The sequence below is a fragment of the Ceratotherium simum genome, chromosome 18 (genome assembly GCF_057802395.1).
Source record: "Ceratotherium simum simum isolate JZ-2026a chromosome 18, ASM5780239v1, whole genome shotgun sequence".
Classification (NCBI taxonomy): domain Eukaryota; kingdom Metazoa; phylum Chordata; class Mammalia; order Perissodactyla; family Rhinocerotidae; genus Ceratotherium; species Ceratotherium simum.
Genome location: NC_141917.1, coordinates 46,911,369 through 46,937,765, shown reverse-complemented (window position 1 = coordinate 46,937,765; position 26,397 = coordinate 46,911,369). Strand labels below are relative to the sequence as shown.

Sequence of the window (26,397 nt, the reverse complement as noted above, 5' to 3'; positions counted from 1 at the left end):
GGATGCTGCCATAGTATCCTAATAAAGTGTCAGCAATATGTAAATAATTTACCTGATCTCATAGCACAATACTTTAAATTTTAAGATTTTGTAGGTTTTCTGATAATAAGAAACAAAATACAACAATTTAAAATTATGTACTTAAGAGTGAGTTTGTTTTCAGAGAGTCTAATATTGGGAACCGATGAAGGGATTGGGCCTATTACTGGGTTTTGAGACCTCTGGGTCTTCTTGGTATTTTGTTTTCAACCAAGGAGGATTGGGGGCTAGCGTACTTGAGAACATTGTGCCTAATGATGAATACTTGCTGTTGTTTAATGTGCATATGGGCTAATTGAATAGATTCTCCTTATAGCCACTTACTACCATTATGCCACTGGTAAAAGAAGAACTCTCAAGACTGGATTAAAAATCACTTCTTAGATTTTCGTCTCATTTTCCATTTTCGTAATGTTCTATGGTAAAATTATCTGATTTGGAAACAAAAGAACTTGGAACTTTTTTTAAAAAATGAATTTCAATTTGAATCAGTTATGTTTATGATGTCACGGGTCTATTCTACCACAATTGTTTATTTCCATCTTAGCTAGGAATTAAAACTAGTTATTTCCAAATTGATGTCAGAGTCAGCCACCCTCTAAAATATCATCTGTAGAGGATTTGGAGTGGAGAAGGATGGATAGAATGGAGAATTTATTGCACTTAGGTATCAGCAACAATAGATTAATACATGTGGATGGTCACAATATATTAACCTTCCCTGGTCTAGTCCTTCTCAAGTGAGTATATTTGAGGCACCTTGTATTAAAAACTGTATTTTTTAGATCCTTTATATAGTGAAAGATGAAAGTCTTCTAGATTATGGAAGACCATAATTTGTTTATATGATTAACAAAGATTATCTAATAGAGCAATCTGGTTAGAATCGTGGGAAAAGGTATCATATCTAGGTATATACAAACTAGACACGTAGGTTGAATGCTAGTAGGGGTTGACTCATTCCTTAAACCATTTGACTGACTTTGATTGGCATAGGATGCCATTAGAAAAAAAATATATATTTTTTTTGGTGAGGAAGATTGGCCCTGAGCTAACATCCATTGCCAATCTTCCTCTTTTTGTTGAGGAAGACTGGCCCTGGGCTAACATCCGTGCCCATCTTCCCCTATTTTGTATATGGGATGCCTCCACAGCATGGCTTGATGAGTGGCGTGTAGGTCCACCCCTGGGATCCGAAACTGTGAACACCCTGGGGCGCCAAAGCAGAGCACACAAACTTAACCACTATGCCACGGGGCCGACCCTGATAAAATATTTTAAAGTAGGTAATCAGTCTTCTTTGTGTAGAAGCTGAAAATTCTATATAATTTTCAATGGAAATGATTTTCAGTTTAGTTAATCAATTTCTTTTGAGGTTTATTCTTTTGCTTCTAGCACGAAATAATGCTAGCTTGATGCCAAAACTGTGACCCTGAGAGCAGTTAGTCATTACTGATACATGAAACAGGACATCTAAGAGTTCTTAAAGAAAAATGAAAAAAAAGACATTTTTGGAGATGCAAGACATTTTCTTTACTTACAATTTAAAAAATGATTTAATTTGGCTCAGCAGTCTGACTTAACAACATAACTATCCAAAATAGCAATTCCTTGTATTAAGATCAGAGTCCAGCTGACTCTTGAATGGGGTGAATGAGATAGTATAGCATCCTTTACTCACACTCCACACGCATCCTAGAATCCATTGAGCTGTGTAGCTTGCAATAATTTGGCATATTTAGGAAAATGGGAGGCAGATAGGAAGCACAAAAAGGCAAGGGAAGAGTGTTTTGGAAAATTGGGTGACTTGCGGGTTGTATAATGTTATAATCTGAGACCCCACACTGGTGATCTGTGGGCCAAATCTGGCTCATAAATGCATCTGGTTTGACCTGTGTGTTTTAAAAAGAAAATTTAATTAATTGCCAAACTTTAAGAAACAGGAAATTCATGCAAGAATTCATATTTTGGGCTTCTTTAGAAAAATTGGAAGATCTAGTGGCTCTAGGCTTGGATCTTCAGGGGCACAAACTGCTGCAGCTGGATAGTGAGGCCTCCATGAGAAGAAGCAAGCGTCTCGGGGATGTGAACTCCAACCCACCAGGTCTCCAGTGCTCCCCATCACTTTTCAGACTCTGAAGCCAGGTTCACTTGACCCCTTTGCTCATTTATTCCATTTGTCTCCTGTAGGCAGTTGAGCTTGCGACTCTTGGTTTATTTGCTAGTAGGTGGTAAGACTGAGAGTGTAGCTCTTTGCTGTTCCCTTCCTCCTAAATGTTAAGTTTAGAAAATGACATTGACATTCACTAGACTGATCGTACACTGGATCATCTAACTCAATAGGTTGAGATCTGTTTTTTTTTTTTTTTGAGGAAGATTGGCCCCGTGCTAGCGTCTGTTGCCAATCTTCCTCTTTTTTCTTTTGTCTCCCCAAAGCCCCAGTACATAGTTGTGTATCATAGTTGGAGAGTTGTAGCTCTTCTATATGGGATGCTGCCTCAGCATGGCTTGATGAGTGATGAGTAGGTCCTCACCCAGGATCCGAACTGGCAACCCTGGGCCACCAAAGAGGAAGGCGTGAACTTAATTGCTATCCACTGGGCCGGCTGCTCTCCTATGTTTTTTAACCTAGAAATATCCATGAGGTTAGATTTTCCATTCTCTGGTTCTTTTGTCTAGTGACTTCTAGGACATCCTCTGGAGCTGTGCACCATCTTTGCCTTGTTACCTCTCTGCACTTATGTTCTTCACGTTCTCTTGGGGTTCCTATCCCATGGTAATTCTTAAGGGAAAACCATCCTTTTTTTCAGAGAATGCCTAGTTGATGCGCTTGACCAGTCAGAGGGCTCTTTCCCATGTTAGTCCACAGTTCTTGCTGGTGGTGCTCTCTGCTCTCAGGGCCCAGGGCTTATGGCTGGAGCTTTTGAACATGCAGATGGGCCAAGGTAAGGATGCTGAATCACCTCCAAATTTAATGAGTACTGTTGTGTCAAGCTTGTTGGAATAAAGTGGACTTAGGTACTCCTTGAAGATGGAAATTTAGTGAAATGCCTAGGTAGTCTCTGGCTGTAACTAAATACAAAAGCTATTTATAAGTATACCAGTAATCACTAGGATAATTGACAAAGCTTTTGAGAAAAAACTTTAAGACCTTTCTCATACCGTTCAGCAGATAGATTCTAGCTGGGTGAGAGAATTAAATGTAAAAAATGCAAACCTAAAATACACTTGATATTTATCTGTTGTTGAAGTGGGTGAAGGACTTTCTAAGCATAAAAGCAAAATAAGTCATAAAAATGCTATAGCAGTTTGGAACTCTTCATGTGGGAAAGGGCATCATCTTGTGCGTGGGTGAATCTATAACTACTTTTAAGCAATTCACAAAGGCGACTTGTTTTCCTTTCCTTACAAGCCTCTGGAGAAATAGTCCCTCTTGCTGTGTCTTTCTTTAGGCAGGGAGTTCTTGCCAATTGATGTGTAGTCTGAATTCCTTCAGCTTAGTATAAACCTCCTTTTTATACCTCTTCTCAGTGAAAATGAAACTGTGACATATTTTTTTATTCCTTTGGTTGTTCGAAAACTACAATGAACCCTTCTTGAGTCTCTTATTCTCTGGCTGAACAGACATGGTCCCTCTGGCCTTTTTGGGAACTCCAGACCCTCTCAAAAGTCTTCGTATTTCTCTTCTTTTTTGAAGCTCCCGTAAGGAATAGCTTATTGTTAAGATTGCGGAAGTTAGTGGAATAATCAGGTCTACTTTTCTTTTCTTTTTTTTTTTTTATAATTTTATTTATTTATTTTTCTCCCCAAAAGCCCCAGTAGATAGTTGTATGTCATAGCTGCACATCCTTCTAGTTGCTGTATGTGGGACGCGGCCTCAGCATGGCCAGAGAAGCAGTGCATCGGTGCACACCCGAGATCCGAACCCCGGGCCGCCAGCAGCGGAGCGCACGCACTTAACCGCTAAGCCATGGGGCCGGCCCAGGTCTACTTTTCAAAAATGAAAATTTGTGTTATTAATGGTTTGAAAATAGAAATCTGATGTAACCTTCTGGGGAATGGGAGGGAGGATGACAAAGGTAGGTGTCACACAAAGCACTGAACAATCCTGAACCTGTCACACGGTCATCAGGGCTGAAGTGTCACCTGACCTCTAATAATATAGACTATTATAAATTTCCACTGATTATGATTTTATTTATTCCTATCATGAGGAACAGTTGGGTTTCTTTGAGTATTAAATTACTTACTCACTTGTCCTTCCTCAATCCAGCTGAATAACAAAATGTTTCCCTGATTGAAAAAAGTCTCGCTGATGAATTGCTTAAGTTATTTGGCAGGTTGTTTATTATCTTTTCATTATTTTATTTTTATTTCACTAATGGAAACATTGCTAAGCTCAGGTAACTTGGTTTGTTGACTTAGTTGTACCCACTTTGATAAATCGCTCTGCCTTTCTGGGCCCTTCTCATTGATAAATGGCAGTTATACCTGTCATACTTAAAGATAGGAAAAACTGAAACGTACGGCAACAGGTAACACTTATTTTCCTACTAAGTATCTTTTTTTTGTTTTATTTTGAAAAATACAAAAACTTGGAATGATGCATAAATTAAGAGGATAATCATATGTTGCTATCTAGCCATTTCTTCTCTCAAATGATAGGAAGATTTTTTATGTAAAACTACTTGTGATAGATCTTTACAGTCTATTAGGATGAGCAATATTATGTCATTCTGAAATGCAAGAAACAAGTTACCACTGGGATTTCTGAAGGTGCTTGTCATTTTCTTAAGAGAGGGAAGATTCAGTATTTTTATAATGATGTTGAGATTGTAGAAATGATAAAGGATGAAAAAGTTACACTTTTAGTTTTTGTTTAGCAAAATGAAATGAATCCAAAGAATAAAATAGCTACAACATTGAAACCTGTCGGTTATAAAATGAGAACAGAATGCTAATGTCCTTTAGAAGTTCTTAAAACAGAACCTTTAAAAAACCCAAAAGCTCTTTAAAATCAGTAATACTTTATGATCTTGAAGACTCTGAAAGTGTTTGTTGAAGATGTCTCTTGAGATCAACTGTAGACCGTCATGTGTATTATAAAGCTAAGTTCTCGTGAAATCATTTTTTCCTGAATCCTGTAGTGTGCTTTTGTCAGTAAGCTTTTATAGAAGGAAAAAAGAAGATTAGGTAATGGTCAGCAATGAGAAGGAAGTTAGGAAACAGAAATAGAGAACCCAGATTAAACTATTTTTGAGAATCTAAGTATTCCTACATGTGTTTGAACTGAGGAAAGCAGGAGCACTCCAAGATTTAAAGGCGGAGCGAAAAGTGAGTCCTGCTGTGACATTTGAACAGATTGAAAATAACATCCTTGGGACTGGGTGCCAAGAAGGACTTAAGTATTATAGATACATCAAACCTCAGCCCTTTCCCCATACATCTTCTCTTTGATCACATCCATACCACTTCATGGATCACCCATGTGCTGAGGATTTTCAGTTCTTCTCTTCATTCCAGATCTGTCTCCTGAACTCAAGACCAGAATATCTGTCTGACTTCTGGCTGTGTATTCCTGGCTGTTTGATATGCAAGAGCCTCAGTTCAAACTCATTGGTCCCTAATCCATTGTTTCAGAAACTGTGTGTTAGATGTGACTTCTATGTAGTAGAACAGCATTAAAAGAAAAGAAAAAAGGCATAGAATAGTGTACAAAATATCAGAGTGCGTTGTATATGTAAGAGTAGGTATTTTTATGAACGTTTTTGTTTTAGTTCAATACCTATTGTGTATATGCATATGTATTGTTGTGATGTAAAATGTATTTCTTAGTTGTAGTAAAATAATAAAAAAAAAAAACCTGTCCTAAATTTCATCTCTACCTACTGACATAGTAAGATGATTGTGAGGATTTAATGAATGTGAAGGCTTCTCAGAAAGTATAATATTGCTCAACTATTACTAGCAATAACAGTTAATTGTGAAAGATGCTTATATTACATCCACATGGTTTGTCCTTTACACTTAGAGAAAAATATCTTTTACCTATGACTCATATCTTGTAGAATTATATTCAGTTTTTCATTCCTACGTGTGGTGGAATTAGCATTTTAAAGTGGTTTGAGAGTTTTTTCGGGGATAGACTGCATTCTATTTTTCCTTTATGAGAGGGAAACTAGCAGTAGTCGTCACCTGGCTTTCATTTTGAACTCTCAAGAATATGATTTTGTGTGCCCTTAGCATAAAAGAGCTAGTTCAGGGTTAGCTATGTTGAGAAATTATGTTCTTTTTACTGTGTGTCTAATCCTTGCCCCAAGTTGAAGAATGTAAAATGGTATTTTATGTGACTATCTGCTTATTAAATGTTTGTGTGTACTCTTTGAACCAACATTTCTACTTCTAGGAATTTATCCTTAGGAACTAATTGGCCACATGGAAAAATAAGTCATACAGCATGATATTTAGGAGTCCATGCCCTGGACTGTGTGGGCTCCAATCCCGCTCTACCACTAACTAGCTGTGTGGTTTGGGCAAATGACCTAATCTCTTAACTTTATCGGTAAATGGGAATAATAGTAGTATCTACATTATAGAGAGTGTTGTAAAGATTAATTGAGATAATGTTAAGTGTTTAGCACACTGTTAGGTACATAATAAAATGCTTAGTAAATGCTAGCTGTTTTCATCATTATAAATTAGTTTCATCATTATAAATGTTAGCTTCTATTATTAGTTCTAATTTTTAAAGAAGAAAAAATAAGCTCCAAAACCACCATCAAACTTTTAACATTCTTTTTTGCTGTAGTGGAAGATCTTCTACTCAAGTTCTGAAATAGTTTGTGAAATTCACATGCTTTTACATGCAGTAGAGCAGTTTGCTCCCATCAAGATTAGTAGCATGGATGTGCTGCAAATCGTTACTTTCTGCAAACATAGCTTCTATTTTATTTTTAATCTGTTTTTAAAAATTTGTATCTGGTATATATAATGATGCGATAAACTAGGGCACAGCTAAATTTCCCTATGACCCAATTTCCCCTCTTCTCTGTAGCATCTGTGTTTCTAATACTAAGAGAATTCGAGTATTGTGACTTTTTATACTATTGCCTCTGTAAACATTCAAAAACATTAAAAAAAAAAATTATCAAGTATTCCCCTGCCAGTTTTCTAAATTTTCTACCAATTAATATTTTTGTAATTTCAAATTATAGCCTTCACGTGGTTGAGAAATACTATTAGTTTATGTCTGCTTTACACCCTAGGTTCAATGTCTTTTATTTTATTTTGTGATTTATTTTTTTTTTTAATTTTATTTATTTATTTCTTCCCCCAAAGCCCCAGTAGATAGTTGTATGTCATAGTTGCACATCCTTCTAGTTCCTGTATGTGGTACGTGGCCTCAGCATGGCCGGAGAAACAGTGCATTGGTGTGCGCCCGGGATCCGACCCGGGCCTCCAGCAGCGGAGCGCGCGCACTTAACTGCTAAGCCACAGGGCCGGCCCTCAATGTCTTTTAAAATATAGATTTACTTATTGGCTTCTAGAGCTTTAAGGTTCCTGGAGATTTTGCCAAAAGATTACTTCAGACATAATATAATGATGATAGGTGGCTGGTAGATGACCTTTTAAAACATAATTCAAAACTAAAATGATTTTTATCTAGGACAGTAGCCTAATATCCTAGTATCTAGGATAGTAGCCAAGAAAAGTATGCCTATGAGTGTTAGTATGCATATAGAGTATGGTATTAAGTAAAGAGTTTAGTCTTTTAATTGATAATTAATAATTGCTGACCATTCATTTTTAGCACCAAATAAAAACCAAGTAGAGTTTATTGAGAGGAGGTTGATAACTATTGTTGTTTCAGAAAGCTATCCTCCTATTGACGGGATAATCCAAGTAAAGAATGCAGCTGTGCGTAAGAAGGAATCGCACATAGATTTGAATCCCAGCTGAATTTCTGGGTCAAATCTTAACTACTTTGAGCTTTGGTTTCTTTGTCAAATGGGGCAATATTTCCTTCTTTACAGGATAGTCAAAATGATTCAATGTGAACAGATAAAATTGCTTAATATATAGTAACTGGGGCCTAGAAGGCATTCAGTAGTTATTCACTCTTCCAAGTTGAAGGAGCAGGGTTTTCAAAATCTCATTGGATTCATAAGCAAACAAAATGGTGATATTACTGATCTCATAAGTCTTTTCAGTCACTCAAAAGACATTAATTTCTCACCTGTAGTCTTATAGGTACCAGAACAGGAAATAAAAACATATATGCTTGGCAGAATTAAGGTTTGAAATGTGTAAAATCTTCCTGTATTAATTCTGTGTTTAATTTTATTAAACATACAGATATTCTCTTGCACATTATGAATGTAAAGGGTATTGCTCAAAACTGGGCTCATTTTGTTATATAACTATTATTTTTCATAATCTTCAGAATACCCCTGTGAGATTGATACTAGTATTATATTTCCATTTGCAGATTCAGAAAATTTCAGTAGATTTGAAAAAGAGGTTGAGTATTTTTCCAAAGTCATTTGGTTCTATATTGTCTTACTATGCTCTTAGTATCTCTACTTTTCTAATGTCGAGTATATGACATGATGTTTTTTTTACAATTTCTCTTTGGAAACTGGAGAAATTTTACAAATTAGAGGTATTATAGGAAATTATTTATATAAGAGTTGCTATGATATTTTAAATCTAATTTGTAATACAGTAAATAGAGCTGATATCATTGTGGAATGAGAATGAGGAATATTTTTTTCCTATCAGTAGCAATATAATGGGTGTTAAGAATGCAGACTGTAAAAATGGTTCAAACTCCAGCCTTTCTACTCACAAGCTGTGTGATTTGGCATTGTCATGAAGATTAAACAAACAAATATATGTATTTGTGTTAGCTATTATTTTTTGAAGATCCTTGACCTGCCAAGTGAAAACCCAAGGCTGAATAAGTTTTTTTTTTTTTTTTGGTGAGGAAGATTAGCCCTGAGCTAACATCCAATGCCAATCCTCCTCTTTTTGCTGAGGAAGACTGGCCCTGGGCTAACATCTGTGCCCATCTTTCTCTACTTGATATGGGACGCCGCCACAGCATGGCTTGACAAGTGGTGTGTCAGTCTGTGCCAGGGATCCGAACCTGCGAACCCTGGGCTGCCAAAGCGGAGCGCGTGAACTTAACTGCTATGCCACTGGGCCAGCCCTGAACAAGTTTTTATTTTTAAAAAAGTAACTGAGGAACTTCTGCTTTTGAGCATGATGGAGAAACTGGGACTGGGTTTACCCTTTTATCAAAAAACAAATAGAAAACTGGACAGAATATGAGGCAGCTGCTTGCAGACGTGGGACCACAGTGTAGGACTGTTATCTGTGACAGAAGTGAAACAAATGAGGTGAGCCCTACGATAGCCCTGGCTTTCTGCCTGGAGGGACTTTTCAGACTGTGATGCAGGGAAGTAGAGCCCAAGCACAGCATATCAATCTTGCTGAGTTGAAGAGACAGAAATTGGATGAAGAGGCTGTGACCTGGGTTCAGAATACCAGAGAATGTTATGGGCTGAGTTGTGTCCCTTCTAAAATTCATATGTTGAAGTCCTAATCCCCAGTACACTAGAATGAGACTGTATTTGTATTAGGATCTTTAAAGAGGTAATTGAGGTAACATGAGATCATATGAGTAGCCCTAATCCAATATGACTAGACCTTTTAAGAAGAGGAGATTAGGACACAGATAACACACAGACTGAGGGACAACCATGTGTCAGAGCAAGAAGGCGGCCATCTGCAAGCCAGGAAGAAAGGTCTCAGGAGAAACAAACCCTGCTGATACCTTGATCTTAGACTTCTAGCCTCCAGAACTGTGACAGAATAAATTTATGTTGTTTAAGCCACCCAGTCTGTGATTTTTTTTCAGTGAGGAAGATTGGCCCTGAGCTAACATCTGTTGCCAGTCCTCTTTTTGCTTGAGGAAGATGGTCCCTGAGCTAACATCTGTGCCAGTCTTCCTCTATTTTGTATGTGGGACGCTGCCACAGTGTGGCTTGATGAGCGACATGTAGGTCCGCATCTGGGATCCAAACCCGTGAACCCTGGGCTGCCAAAGTGGGGTGCACAAACATAACCACTATGCCACCAGGCCAGCCCCAGGCTGTGATATTTTGTTGTCAGCCCTGGCAAACTAATACAAAGCAGTTATACAGAGAAAGAGCTCCAAAAATCTGCATGGGGATCCTCTTGAATCTGTTGATCAAGAAATACTAAGCTGTACATCTCTAGGGTGCTATTCCTCAAAGCTGGGCAAATCAAAACCGCAATGATATACCACTGTTAGGATGACTATAATAAAAAGGGTAGATAACAAGTGTTAGTGAGGATGTAGAGAAATTGGAACCCTCATACATTGATGGTGGGAATTCAAAATGGCACAGCCATTTTGTAAAACAGTTTGGCGGTTCCTTAAAAAGTTAAACATGGAGTTACCATGTGCTTCAGCAATTCTATTCTTAGGTATATACCCAAGATAATTGAAAACATATGTCCACACAACAACTTGTACGTGACTGTTCATAGTAGCATTACTCAGAATAGCCCCAAAGAGGAAACAACTGAAATGCCCATTAAATGATAAATGAATAAAATGTAGTATATCCATCCAATGGAATATTATTCAGCCATATAAAGGAGTGTTCTTTGTGTTTATTGTGCTTTGATTCATTGAATTTCTTTGATCTGTTGATTTATAGATTTCATCAAATTTGAAAACTTTTTGGCCATAATTTCTTCAAATATTTTTCTGTGCCTCCTTCCCCTTTTCTAATTACACATATGTTAGGTCACTTGATATTTTCCCATAGGTTACTGCCTCTCTCTTCCTTTTCTCCCACTTTTTTCTCTCTTTGGTTCTATTTAGGCTAGTTTTTATTACTGTGTATTTAAGTTTCTTGATTTTTTGGGGGGGCAGTATTTAATCTGTTATGGTTCTTATTTAGTGAATGTTTCATCTGAGACAGGATTTTTCATCTCTAGAAGTTCCATTTGGTTCTTTTTTATATCTTCCATTTCTCTTCTCACTGTGTTCATAACTCTTTGAAATATGTGAACATAGAATTTAGAATACCTTTCATAATGTACTTTTCTGCTAATTCCTTTATCCATCATTTTTGGGGCTGTTTCTATTGATTTTTTTCTTCTGGATATTGGTCACGCTTTTTTGCTTCTTGGCATGTCTAGTAATTTTGATTGAACACTGAATTTTTCATTGTTGAATTCTGGATTTTGTTGTTTTCCTTTGAACAGAATGGGCTTTGTTCTGTTAGGCTGTTAATTTTCTTGAATTTCTGCTGGATCCATTTGTGTCTTATTGTTAAAGCTATTTTTTAGGGCAGGCCTAGATAAGCTTGTATAGGTATTTTGGGCTCCAGATAGTCTTAACTGCTATGCTAACCTGCCCAGTAGGCCCTCTGTGTATTCTAAACCAGAGCAGATGTTCCAAAATCTAAATAGTGACTGAACTTGGCAAAATTTTAACAACAGCGGTTTCTTAATGGGAAACATGATTGAAAACAAAACAAAACAAAACACCAATACCAACTTTCACTTAGGTTTTAAGACTGGCATTCAACATGATATATTAATAGGCAATTCCAACAAAGACTTATAAACTTTAGGTTAGCAAGGGGTAAACTATCATATGGCTGCCATGGTGTGATAGTTCTCTTGTTGATGCTGACATAGACATCGACATTCTTTCAGCTCAGAAGTCAAGAAAAGTTTAAGAGTTGTTATAGGACCTTCTAATATCAGGGAGCCAGATATAATAATATCTTTGCATGTAATAGTAATGCAGGCATGAAAATCTTCCATTGACCCACAGAATAATAATTGTGAGAGGCTTTCGGAATTATGCACATGTAGTGTGATATGGTTTACATTATGTAATATGGTTATGCAATTGTTTAGGCAGTTAAGGTTTAGGAAGGCATTCCTAAATGATTTATTACTCAATAATATCGCTATGTTGGGATATTGTGGAATTTTACCTGCTTTATCATCACAGAGGCGCAGAGCCAAACTCGCATCTGTGTACCAGTGCACAGTACTTTCCTTAAGCAGGTTTTTAAGAAAATCTTAAATCTTAGCCAAAGTTGCATCTGATTCAAATCATATTTTCTCCCTGACGTTGGTTTTAGTACTTTAATGTAGTAGTTGTAGTAGCTGTGATCAGTGCTATTGAAACTTTCAATTCACTTGGGCTCCCCATTATAGCCCAAGGAGCCCCAATGCAGTACATTGACTTGATTTTATGACTGTTCACAGCATTTTACTGCTGAGTTAATTGGGATTCGTAGAGGTTAAGTGACTTGTTCAAGGAGAAAAAATTAGTGGGAGCTGGGACTTAACCCAGATATCCTGGCTCCAATCCCAACAAGGGATGAGTTGTTCTCATTCCTTCATTCATGTATTCTTTCATTTATACGTTTACCAAAGAAAGTATTTACTGAGCACCTATGATGTAACAGCTACCCTTCTAGCTGTTGGCGGTATATCAATAAACAAAACTGATGAGAATCCCTGCCCCTGTGGAGCTTACATTCCAGTGGGGCAGAGGGGAGACAATGGTAGGTAACATAATAAGTATATTCCGTAGTATTTAGGAGGTGATGATGTATAATTGGAAAGAAATAGAGTAGGTAAGGGGAATTGGGAGTCCAATTTTTATACTTTTGGGGGGCAGAAACAAATTGATATTTCAATTTTATATGAAAACTGTATCAAAATTATGGGTCATGTTCTAAACCTTTAAAAGTAGGTGGCTTGGAACACACAATGTTCTGCTCCTCTCCTCCAGCAGTTAAGACTATCTGGAGCCCAAAATACCTATACAAGCTTATCTAGTCCTGCCCTAAAAATAGCTTTAAAAATAAGACACAAATGGATCCAGCAGAAATTCAAGAAAACAACAAAATCCAGAATTCAACAATGAAAATTCCCCACCACCCCAAGAATCAGTGCTGTAAAGGATGGCTAAATTGCAAGATCAACTTAGAGAATCCTACTTATTCATTATGTAGCTTAGCTGTAGTTCAAATCTAATGGTATTACAGACCTAACCAGGCCTTACAACGGGGCTTTTTTCTCCCTCTGGTAAAATGCTTTCCAGGCTCCAGCTGGGAGTCTCAGGAACCTCATCCTTTTATGCTGCTGTTTGAGCTTTGGGGGTAATCAACTCCCCCTCCTTCCATATTATTCAATATTTTGCAGCAGGGACGTCTTTCCATTCAAGCTACTGATGGTGGCTCCTCTATTGCCAGAGGCAGGGGCACTGTTTTGGGAGATTAGTTAAGGGAGGAGGGGATTAGTAACATGGTTTCTGTTCTCACAGGACGTGGGAAGGTTGACAATTGGAAGGAATTGCAAGGAGTCTTAGCTGGGATCAGTGGCCGAAGGGAGGAAAGGGGAGTCTCGGGGAGGGAGGACAGTGAGTTGTGATATTTGTAAGTCCAGGGTGGCCTTTCATCTCCCAGTGTGTAGGTTTGTTTAGACAAATTCCTGAGACAGATTTACCTGGGCCATCTCACATAATTTTTATAAAGCCTGAAATCATGGCCAACTCCAAGTTTAGCTTTTTCCATGCAAGCAACTGGAAGTTTAGAATTTAGTAATAGAGTTTTTTTTTTGTAAAGATAAGATGGATGTAATTTTTATGTATTAGTTTAACAGTATCTTAACAAAGAAATTTTTTTTTTATTTGTGTATTTTATTTTATTTTATTTTTTTTCCCAATGGAATAATGATTTTATTTATTTATTTATTTATTTATTTATTTAAATTTTTTGTTTATTGCAGTAACATTGGTTTACAACATTGTAAAAATTTCAGGTGTACATCACTACACCTCCACTTCTGCACAGACTACATCATGTTCACCACCAAAACACCAACTACAACTCATCACCACACACATGTACCGAATTATCCCTTTCACCCTCCTCCCTCCCCCTCCCCCGCAACCATCGATCCAATCTCTGTCCCTATGTGTTTGTTTGTTGTTGTTATTATCTACTACTTAATGAAGGAAATCATACGGTATTTGACCTTCTCCCTCTGACTTATTTCACTCAGCATAATACCCTCAATGTCCATCCATGTTGTCACAAATGGCTGGATTTCATCGTTTCTTATGGCTGAGTAGTATTCCATTGTGTATATATATACCACATCTTCTTTATCCATTCGTCCCTTGATGGGCACTTAGGTTGCTTCCAAGTCTTGGCTATTGTGAATAACGCTGCAATGAACACAGGGGTGCATGTACCTTTACATATTGGTGTTTTCAAGTTCTTTGGATAAATACCCAACAGTGGAATAGCTGGATCATATGGTAGTTCTAACCTTGATTTTTTGAGGAAGCTCCATACAGTTTTCCATAGTGGCTGCACCAGTTTGCACTCCCACCAGCAGTGTATGAGAGTTCCCTTCTCTCCACATCCTCTCCAACACATGTTGTTTCCTGTCCTGTTAATTATAGCCATTCTGACGGGCGTGAGGTGATATCTCATTGTAGTTTTGATTTGCATTTCCCTGATAGTTAGTGATTTTGAACATCTTTTCATGTGTCTGTTGGCCATCTGTATCTCTTCTTTGGAGAAATGTCTGTTCAGGTCTTTTGCCCATTTTTTAATTGGGTTGTTAGTTTTTTTGTTGTTGAGATGCATGAGTTCTTTATATATTTTGGAGATTAAGCCCTTATCAGATGTATGGTTTGCAAATATCTTCTCCCAATTGTTAGGTTGTCTTTTCGTTTTGTTAATGGTTTCCTTTGCTGTGCAGAAGCTTTTTAGTTTGATGTAGTCCCATTTGTTTATTTTTTCTATTGTTTCTCTTGCCCGGTCAGACATGGTGTTTGAAAAGATGTTGCTAAGACTGACGTCGAAGAGTGTACTGCCTATGTTTTCTTCTAGAAGTTTCACAGTTTCAGGTCTTACATTCAAGTCTTTAATCCATTTGGAGTTAATTTTTGTGTATGGTGTAAGGTAAGGGTCTACTTTCATTTTTTTGCATGTGGCTATCCAGTTTTCCCAACACCATTTGTTGAAGAGACTTTCTTTTCCCCATTGTATGTTCTTGGCTCCTTTGTCAAAGATTAGCTGTCCATAGATGTGTGGGTTTATTGCTGGGCTTTCGATTCTATTCCATTGATCTGTGTGTCTGTTTTTGTGCCAGTACCATGCTGTTTTGGTTACTATAGCTTTGTAGTATATTTTGAAATCAGGGAGTGTGATACCTCCAGCTTTGTTCTTTTTTCTCAGGATTCCTTTAACTATTCGGGGTCTTTTGTTGTTCTCTGCCAGCCTTTTTAGCTTCACTTCTATACCAAGCCCTCATCCTCATGGCCTATACTGCAGTCATATCGAATGACTTAGAGTTCCTCTAATATGGCCCTTCCAGAAGGTCTCTCCTTCTCACAGTACATACGCTCTTCAAAGGAAGGGACCTGGTATATATCTGTATTTCCAGGACCTAACAGAGTTCCTGGCATATCATACATCGTCAGAAAATATTTATTGAATGTAAAAGATGGTTTTGCCTCCAAGTCAGAGACCAGTGGGAGCTTGGAAAGGTTGGATATAGACCAATAAATTGGTGAAAGCAGTTTCATCTCTTTAGCAGGCTTGGATATGGGTATGTCCAGGGACAAATACGATTGAAGAGACCACAATATTAGAATACCCTGGTATTTAGCAAAATCTTCCTGGGTGAGGAGGGATGGCATGTAACACCCTTGAATCAGCACGCTTAGCTAGAAAAAATAGCTTAAGTGGGAGGAAGGGTTGGTTGACAGGTGTTATTTAGAAAGAAATGGAGCCATTTGGCAGTGGACTGACTATAGGAGCATTAGTCCTATTATTTAGTCTTCGAGAGTCATGCAAGATGGTGACCCAGCTCCTCATGAGGAAATAATACAATGGGAGAGAATTCAGGGCAGTGATGGCACCGTCATGTTCTTTCTCATGCTATCTTGGACCTGTTGTCGGTGTAAGTGTTAAGGGTTAGGTTAGGCTTCACTTGACTGCTCTTGATTCAGTGGGAAAAGATGCTATGAAAATTTAGTTATATCTGTGAAGGGTGTGGAAGGAGGAAATGTATTTGTTCTATATATTTGTCATCCCTAGTTGATGGTTTGCGTTTTCTATGCTGATTTGTGAGTGACAGTGGATCTATGATCAATTGGCTCAGTATAGTTGAATACGTGAACCTGTTTTATATAAGTTTAGTAATATATATTTTGTAAATATGTGAACATAGTAGATTCAAGTAGGCTATAGATTTTAAAAAATTAAAAACTTTTTTCCTAAATCAGGTTTGTTACAGAAAGAGAAAATGGCCATTGAAGCATTTCAGATTTGCTGCCTCCTCCTGCCACCTGAAAATAGGAGAAAGTTACAGCTGTTGATGAGGATGATGGCAAGGATCTGCTTAAATAAGGAGATGCCGCCACTGTGTGATGGCTTTGGCACCCGAACACTGGTAAGTTGATTTCTAATGTCTAGCATGACTTGAGTTTTTTGAGTAAATTTCACCCGAGTAAAGTTTAGTAGCTGGGAACCAGAGGAAGGTACAAGGCAGGCTTCCTTAAAGAGCCGTGGCTTGGAGTCCACCCAGACTGGTATTGTGCTTTTGGTTTTAGTGTCTTAAAGAACCTACTGAAAAGTAGAGCGAGTCGGGCTGAACTCTGAGTGTCGAGATCTCTGCTGCCTCCTGCCTATTGTTAACACAAGGAGAAGGAAGGATGGACAGAAAGGATAAGTTGTCTCAAGAAATCAACATTCTCTCCTCCAGGACAAAAAGAGTTGCAGACCCTCTGTTACCATAACCAGTGGGAGGGATGCAGCATATATAACGGAGTAAAGAGGGGAGAAGTAACGTATAAAGTTGGACCAGACTACTTGGAAGGAGAAAGAGAACTTGTATGATCTAGGGTCCATGAGTTGAGGGCATTTCTTAAAATACTCTCAATTCTGCTTAAAAACATATGCTAATTTTGAATTCTACTTTGTAATAACAGCCTATGTTTTAAAATAGGGTTTATGTTTAGAATTACTTACTACCAAAATTTCTTAGATTTCCTCAAAAAAAGTCTTGGAGCCAAATTGTTGCTTCATTGGGATGTACGTCCTTTCTATATCCTGGTGAACCTCTGTGTACCCCTGGGGGGCCACTGGCCCGGGTTTAGAAGTGTGGAGGAAGATCAGAGGAGCACTGAGTGCTCCTCTGGTGGATGGGTAGGGGGGCTAATGGACCTTTTTGAAAAGCTGAAGAAAACTTTGCACGTTTTCCCCAAAAGAATGCATGTGTAAAATTTTGCATACAATTTCAAGGCATTCAGGGATTCCCTGGGGTCCATAGTCTCCAGGTAAAGAATCTCTGTGTGTGTCTCTGTCCACAAGGATGTGAGTGAAGATAAAGTATCGTCTGCACTGTGTGGGTAAAATGAAGTCTTATTAAACGGAATTACATGATTTCGTGCTTATAGGTTTTGAAATAATATCGTCAGCAATAAAATTAGTAGGAAAAGAAAAAGAAAATCCATCCAAAGGCTAGTATTAAGAATGGAGTAGTTAATATGTATTCTATGGAAGCAACTGCTATACTATTTTTTATATTTCTGCTCACCATAAAGAGAGTCTTTGTCACTTAATGTACTTCTTGTAAAGTCTCATGGTTTTGTTCAAAGGTGATTATCAAACGTACATACAAAATCCTAGAGAAAATGACAGTTAACTAGGAAAAAATATAACAGTTGAGGCACATAGATTGTGCCAGCAGATTCAAAAAACAAATCAATAATGGAATTAGGATATTATTAGACTAAATGGCTATAAAGTACTTTGAACTTAAAAGTGCTACATGATCCAAGTCATGGTGGTGTTAATAATTTTCAAAATTTGTTTAAACATATATTTAAAATTGTCTGTAAAGGGGGTGCCTTTAAAAACTGCTCAGACAAGTATCTCTGCTAAGTCTCTGTGAGAGGAGATGCACCTTCTCTTCATTCTGCTTGACGAGAAGATCAGCCCATCTGAGATGACCAGGTGTGGCCAGGTGCCAGGTAGGATGTGCTCCCTGTGCTGTGGGCCATTTCTCACTGACTAGTCACATTTGCTTTTTGCAAATTAGACTGCACTCAGTTCCGAGTAGGAAAAAAAAAAAACTCATCTGTGTTTGTTTACCCCCCCCGCCCCCCACTTTTTCTTTTAGATGGTTCAGACATTTTCCCGTTGCATCTTGTGTTCCAAGGATGAAGTGGACTTGGATGAGTTATTAGCTGCTAGGCTGGTGACGTTTCTGATGGACAATTACCAAGAGATTCTGAAAGTCCCCATGGCCTTGCAGACCTCCATAGAGGAGCGTGTGGCTCATCTACGAAGAGTCCAGGTAAAGGAAGGGATATTACCAATCCTATAAAATTGCCGGCGCAAAGCTGTGTAAGTTTGCTAGGCTTCTTGGGACTTTATGTTATGAGGATTAAATGAATTAATGTGTACAAACAAGGCTTACAACAGGGCTTGGCACACAGTAAGCACAACATGTGTCTGTTATTATTGAAAATTTATGGAATGCCTACTTGGTTTTGTTATGTCAATCATTATCGTATACTTTTGATGGCAAATTTCTTTAATGAGTTTATTCAGAATCTACGTATACTTCCTGATGGAAATGATTTATGTCATGAGACAATACATGTCTCAATTCATAGTAGCCCTGGGACCTAGAGGTACTATTAGTATTTGTATTTTTTGGATGAGAAAGCTGAGGCACAGAGAACTTAAGTAACTTGTCCAAGGTCGCAGAGCCAGGATTCAAACTGAGATAATCAGTCTCCAGAATCAGTGCTCGTAAGTACCACACCATACTGCCTCTACAAAACGTGGTGTGGGAGAAGGAGGCCGCTTTGGAGCCATGAAGACCTAGGCCAAACTCCTGGCTACCCTCTTTCCTGGTTGTGTGGCTCTGGACAAATCCCTTAAGCTCTCTGGACTTCAGTTTCCACAGGTGTTAAATAGGCCATACCTGCTCAACAAAGCTGTTGTCAAGAGTAGGATACTGTACTGTAAAACCCCTAGCACAAACGTCTGACATATGGCAGGTACTCTTTGAAAGGTAGCTATTATTGTTGTTGTTGTTGTTGTTATTATATTAAAACAACACAAGAGAAATGTAATATATGACTATTATGTGGCCCCAAAGTGGGGTTTGTGTGTCAGCCTGTGGGAGCAGAAACTCTTGGTAAAGGCAGGCCGACGGTCCGCTCGCTCCTCCTGAATGATTGGATCGCTTTTCACTTAAGCACTTTTTGAGGCTCCACAATAGGGGCAGTGAACGGCTGCCTCCCAAAGTCTTATAAAGTCAATAACTGTTCAGTGTTTCCAGTGTGCAATTGAAAAATCAACATAAAAATTGTTTCTAGGGCCGGCCCCGTGGCTTAGTGATTAAGCGCGTGCACTCCGCTACTGGCAGCCGGGGTTCAGATCCTGGGCGTGCACCGACACACCGCTTCTCCGGCCATGCTGAGGCCGCGTCCCACATACAGCAACTAGAAAGATGTGCACCTATGACATACAACTATCTACTGGGGCTTTGGGGGGAAAAAAAAGGGAGGAGGATTGGCAATAGATGTTAGCTCAGAGCCGGTCCTCCTCAGCAAAAAAAGAGGAGGATTAGCACGGATGTTAGCTCAGGGCTGATCTTCCCTACAAAAAAAAAAAAAAAATTATTTCTATTTTTTGGTAATTATCAAACTGATATGTTGAAGGAATTTGGAAAATACAGAAAGTACACACCAAAAGCTATCCGAGTAACACCAAATGTTCAGTCAGAATTACAGTCTTTCAGGTGTTTTTCTGTATCTTTTCTTTCCTTCTCTTTCTTCTCTTCCCTTCCTCCCTCCCTCCCTTCCTTCTCCTCTCTCTTTTAAGTTACTTTCTCTTACTTAATACAAAAAAAATTTCCCATGTCATAAAATATTCTTGATCGTTGCTAGTGTGCCCAAGAGCACAGACTCTGGACCTAAATGGTGTTTGAATTCCTGACGTGCCCTTTTTTAGCTGTGTGACCTTAGACATGTTGTATAACGTGTCTCTGCTTCAGCGTCTGCGCTGATGTCTCTTTTTCCTCATCTGTAAAATGGGATAATAATAGTTAATACCTACCTCCTAGGGTTGTTTTGGGGCTCGAATGGCTTAAGACATGTAAAGTGCTTAGAATAATGTTTATCACATAGTAAGTCCTCAATTGGTAGCTGCTGTTGTTGTTATTATCATCATTATTGTTATATTATTCCACAATATCATTATTGTTGGTAACATAGTATTCTATAATATGGATATACCATAATTTATTTAAGTGGTTTTCTTTGGTTGATATTTAGATTGTTTCCATTTTTTCTTTCCTATTTTGCTAGCAATATAACAGTAAGTATATATATATTGTTGTTGTTGTTGTTGTTAAGGAAGATTTGCCCTGAGCTAATGTTTGTTGCCAGTCTTCCTCTATCTTGTATGTGGGTTGCCACCACAGCATGGCCGCTGACAAGTGGTGTAGGTCCACGCCCGGGGTCTGAACCCATGAACCCGGGCCACTGAAGTGGAATGTGCTGAACTTTAACCACTATGCCACAGGGCTGGCCCCTAATAATAAATATTTTTATAGCTAGATTTTTTTTTTGTTGATCAGTGATTATTATTATTGTTGTTGTTGTTGTTATTATTATTATTATTTTGCTTGAGGAAGATTTGCTCTGAGCTAACATCTATGCCAGTCTTCCTTTATTTTGTATGTGAGCTGCTGCCACAGCATGGCCACTGACCAGTGGTGTAGGTCTGTGCCTGGGAACCGAGCCCTGGCTGCTGAAGCAGAGCACGCTGAACTTAACCACTAGGCCATGGGGCGGGCCCCATCATCAGTGATTATTTTTAAGGATAAATTCCTAGGAGCAGCATCACATGGTCAAAGGCCATGAACATATTTTAAATATTGATTGCATGTTGCTCAATTTCCCTTTAGAATGATTGTTCCAATTTACTTTCCTATCAGTGGTATAAGAAAGTGTTCATTTCTTTGCACTTTAGCCTACTTTGGGTATTATCATTAACACATACATACATACCTTTGCCATTTTAATGGGTGAAAAGTGTAATATTCACTAGTGTTTTAGTTTAATCTCCCCCTCTCCCCCTGACATTTTTATGAGCCAAACTTTAAAAAAAAAAAAATGTAAAAAAGAAAAGAAATACTTCTCTGAATTTCTGCAAGGAAAAATGATAGCAATAACTGTGTTGCTCTGTATACTTGCTAGGTTGTGTATTCACAGAGCACAGGCATACATTGCAGCAACTTATACCTCTGAGCCCTTTGCTGTGAGTTGCAGATCAGAAGGCTGAGCTATGATGATTAATTTAACTGCAGATTAACATGATCTTGTAAAGAGGCACTGGGATGGCACTGAATAGAATCAGTAACTACTCAATTGTCCAATTACATTTCCTCTCTTACAGTCAAATTGCCAAATAATTGTTTGCTTTAGCCCTCGGAGCCTATAGATTTCTGTTCTCTCACAGGCTGCTCAGCTCCTATGTCATATCACGTTTAGGGCAGTGCTCCTCTGAAAATGAACAGTGTCCCTTGGACTGTTCTGGTGAATTGGTTTGGGCAGTTTCAGGGCTGACCCTGGCATGGATAAATTGTGAGTAGGCATTGTTTTGACACCAACCTTCTATGGGTCTTGGCAGCAACCCTCTTCTTCCTCTTGCACTCTTTTATCATAGTATCTAGTGTTTTCCCATGTCCTAGGCCTCTGGCTGTCACACTGTACCTGGGCCTCACTCACCCTTTATTCTGGCCCTTTCCTGCTTTTTCTGACCTTGCTTCAAATAAAAAAGGAAGTGTCCTGTGTATGCCCCTTTCCCTTATGGTTCTGGTCTGCCTCTCTTAGGTTGTCACTAATTGACTTGATAAACTGATGTTGAGGCATGGAATGTACTTAACGCAATAACCCCTCTCAGCAACATATCTATTTTTAACTGTAGCTTCTGGAAAAAAAAAAAAACCTTAGAGAAGTAAATGTAATAGTAGCAATTTTATCCACTACAGAACAGTAGGTGCTATATTTTTGAGAAGATGAACCTCTTGGAATCTGAAATTAAGGATTTTTAATGAATGCTCATTTATTCCAAGGTCTTTGTATCTTTTTTCTTCTTATTTCTCGCTTCTCCCTTTAGCCCTGTGCAGTGTCTGCACACTTGTTGTTTTCCCTTGATTCTCACTATTACCGTGTTAGGAGATGGTTGCAGTGGTCTCTCTACATAACAGCTGAGCTAAATGTGCACCTCTGTCCATCCCCAAGGGAGGGAGCATCAGACTAAAATGTTCAACATTTTAACTGTTTTGAATCATTTTAGTCGATGTGTTTAGTTTATATTTCAATTTCAGATCTTATTAAAAGAGGGTACAAGGCTTTTTGTTTATTAAAATGGCTCTTGGGTTTAAAAAGGTAAAAATGTTATATTTAAAACTGTGGCTTTAAGTGATTTTTTTTTGAAGTTATGGAAACACTTTTACTTTTTAATATAGAATTTTCCCCAATTAAATTGAGGAATGACACGGCATTCCTAGTAAGAGATATGTTGTACTTGATCTGAACTAATTTTAGTAATTTATTTGAAAATACACTTTTCCCTTTTACTACTAATCCTTTTGCCTCAGATAAAATATCCGGGAGCCGATATGGATATCACTTTATCTGCCCCATCGTTTTGCCGTCAAATCAGTCCAGAGGAATTTGAATACCAAAGAGCATATGGCTCCCAGGAACCCCTAGCAGCCTTGTTAGAGGAAGTCATAACGGATACGAAACTCTCCAACAAAGAGAAGAAGAAAAAACTGAAGCAGGTAAAAAGGATAATCTTTATAAGTCATTTCTTCTTTTCCCTACTGTTCTTACATTGTTTTTTCTTTTTATTCTCTGTTTTAATAGGTTTCGTATGAATCTCATCTTCTGAGACATAGCAGTTTTGAAAGTATATTATTCAGTTCAGATATTCCAGAATTCTCATTGATTTACACAGTTGTGATCAGTTTCCCACATCTTTATTCTCCAGTGTAACCTTTTACAGTTACTGAACTCTTCATTTATGGAGCTTGTTCTCTAGTATTTGTCTTTTATTTCGATATGTGGCATGATGTGGTTTAGTGGAACAGTTATTTTAAATTTAGAGAAGCTATCAAATGAGGACAGATTTCTTTTGAGTTTTTTGAAAGGCGAAGTCAGACTGAATTCACAAATATAAAATGTCTAGAATTTAAAAACCGTTGGTTTTAGATAGCCGATATCAAATTGGGTTCTTACCTCAGGCGTCACTAAAAGTTTTTAGTTCCTGTCAGACAAGATGGCTTAATTTCAGAGAATAGTTTTCAACTCAAAATGGGTTTACTTTGACCATTCTTAAAGTATGGACCCAAGATTAAGTGAGTGGTTTTTATTTTTAAAGACTTAATCCTGCATAGCTTCCTTGTTGGTCATACCACACTTATAGAATTTTACACAGGGCAGCAGGGTTCTAGACGCTCAATCATGTTTTGCTCAGTAATTTTGGAGAAGGTCTGTGGTGAAGATCAAAGGGAAAACATATTGCTTCTCGGTTAGCTTTTCCTGAAGCCGTAGGGGGTGTGTCCTCTCCGTCTGGGCAGAAGCGGGCGGGCTGAGGTGGATGAGCCAGGAGACGGGGATGCGGGCGGGCCAGGACTGTCTCCAGCTGCGTAGAGCAGACGTTGCTTTCAAGTCAGAGTTATCCATGAATGTTTTTAAAGTGAGGTCTGTTTATAGTGGCAGTGGGGAAAATTTTAAGAAATGTGACTGAAATGAGAAGTTTATTTGAAGATTGGATGAAATTAAAGATGAATTAGATCTACAGAAATTGGAATCAAATGATTCAACCAGAAGAAATAGATTTGTGTTGAAGTGACTCTGATTGCGATCTGTTTTCTTATTTGTTCCCTTTTCTGATGGAAAGCAATAAACATTAAAACAAAACAAAAACAGGAAAGAATGGGATCAGAAATTCCTATTTTAAAATGATTGCCCAATTTTATTGGCTCTTATCTGTTTTTTTGATTCATCTTGGATCTTTTTTTTTTAGTTTCAAAAATCCTACCCTGAAGTCTACCAAGAACGATTTCCTACACCAGAAAGTGAAGCACTTCTGTTTCCTGAAAAACCTAAACCGAAACCACAGCTGCTAATGTGGGCACTGAAAAACCCTTTCCAACCATTTCAAAGAACGAGAAGTTTTCGGATGTAGTACTTCTGTAGTTGTTAGAGGTCTCTGCTGTTGTTTTGAGTAAATGGGTGGTAAGAGAAGGACTGTGGTGGTGGGAGAAAGAACAGAAAATGTAGACTACTGAAATATGAGGATTATCTGACTTCACAAAATGTTGAGCCATTATCAGTATTTTTATAAAACTCAATGCTATTTTTAAAGTGTACAAATCAGTTAAAAATTATGAGACAAATATATAGTGGTAATGTTAACATGTTTGTAATTGTTACAAAATTTAAGGATATTTTCATTTTTTATTTGTTGTTTTTCATGATGTTTATAAAATAATTGGGTATACATCCTAGTTACTGATGTCTTTGTTATAACCAAGTCTTAAAAATAGTGTATATACTTGAATAAGAAAGACACTGGGTACTGTTACTGTGATGCTATTGACTTAATAGCCAATTGTGATTTCTCCTGTGTAAATTCTGTGTTTTTCATTGTTGCACAAAGATTCTTAATGTCCTATATTATGATGGCTGTGTCTTTATTACAGATTTGTTGGATGCTATGACAGATTTTACTAAAGCTGGTTCTTTTATAACATGTATATTCATTGGTGTTACCTGTAAGTGGAGTAGGTTTTCGTCTGCCTGCTATGGTATGATTTCAGTCTTGGCTAGAGGTGGAAAATTGAACTGGATAAATTCTTTGCATCTCTTATACCATTTCTAGGTCAAATCTTTGTTGTTTCGTGGAGAACACAAGTGGGTTAAGTAAAATGAGACTACTTCCTTTATAAATATATTTTCCACAGCTTCCTCATCCTTTTGAAAGTAAGTGGAATGTAAATAAATACTGTTTTTTATACTGTAAATGGTGTTTCTTTTTTGGCATTTATTTAGGTAGGTTAGAGAGCATCCTCAAACGCTAAACATCATTGTCTTGGCCAGTGTTCTCACATCAGTCATTTATTTCCATGATAAAATAAGAAGCAAGATTTGGGCTTTTGTCCTAGCCTTTAGGAGGGTGCTTTGTCTGTTTCTTTTGCTTTGCATCTGCCCTTTTGCAGATTGTAGTACACTTAGATTATGGAGCATCTGGAAGGCTGCTTCTGAGAGCAATTACCCAAAAAGCTAAGAGTAAGGCTCACTAATCAGCTTACTCTGCTCTCTGGACTCAGTTTTTCCTTGCACTTGAGATCTGCCCCGGTTCCTTGGTAGCAGAATGCCTCCCACAATGACTCAGATTTTGCTTACTTAAAAATGGATAAAAGTATTCCTGTTGGTTTAGGTACCACCTTACCTTCAAATATGTAAAGTAATGGGAGATTTTTCGTTTCAGGATTTATTCTCAGACCTTGGAATTCTATTTAGAGCAAAGTTTAGAGATAAGTCTACTTTCTGCAGTATTTGCCCTCCAAACAGAGTCTCCTTTCCTATTGCTTATCTTTGGAAATATTTGTTACTGTTTTCTTTCTCTTAAGATTACTTTTTTTTTTTTTAATGTATAACATATTTATGGAGAGATCATAAAATATAACCACCACCTAAGTGTGAAATTGATGAGTGGATAATACCAACTTTCAAATTGGTTGTACCAATTAACTCTCTCGTCAACAGGGTATAAGAGTTCCTTTGCTTAACATCCTTACCAAAACTTCCTATTGTCAGAGCATGAATTGTCAATGTGGTGGGTGTGTAATGGTATCTCATTATGGTTTTACTTTGCATTATTTATATGGCTGAAGATTTTTTCCATGTTTTTTTTGACTTTTTCCCTTATGTTCTAATTTTGATATCAGCTCGGCAAACTACACACACACACACACACACACACACATTAGCACACACGTGCTGTTGAGATTTTGATTTGGATTGTAGGAATTGAGAATTGCTAGCTTTACAATATTAAGTCTTCCGGTCCATAAACATAGTTTACCCCTCCATTTATTTAGAATAAATGAGAAAAAATTTAAATTTCTCTGCAAAGATTCTTTGCAAACCTTTGTTAGATTTGTTCCTAGGTATTT

General features: G+C 37.8%; 1 protein-coding gene across 1 annotated transcript in view; it reads left to right on the top strand.

Annotated features, from left to right (window-relative positions):
- Window positions 1-25,242, top strand: part of DEPDC1B (DEP domain containing 1B) — a 75,735-nt gene extending 50,493 nt beyond the window's left edge. Inside the window, exons 8-11 of the mRNA XM_004422853.3 lie at window positions 16,409-16,575; window positions 18,307-18,483; window positions 22,810-22,995; window positions 24,243-25,242. Of these exons, the coding sequence (XP_004422910.2) occupies window positions 16,409-16,575; window positions 18,307-18,483; window positions 22,810-22,995; window positions 24,243-24,404 (692 nt within the window). The 3' untranslated portion in view covers window positions 24,405-25,242. The remainder of the gene's footprint in view (window positions 1-16,408; window positions 16,576-18,306; window positions 18,484-22,809; window positions 22,996-24,242) is intronic.
- Window positions 25,243-26,397: the final 1,155 nt, after the last annotated feature.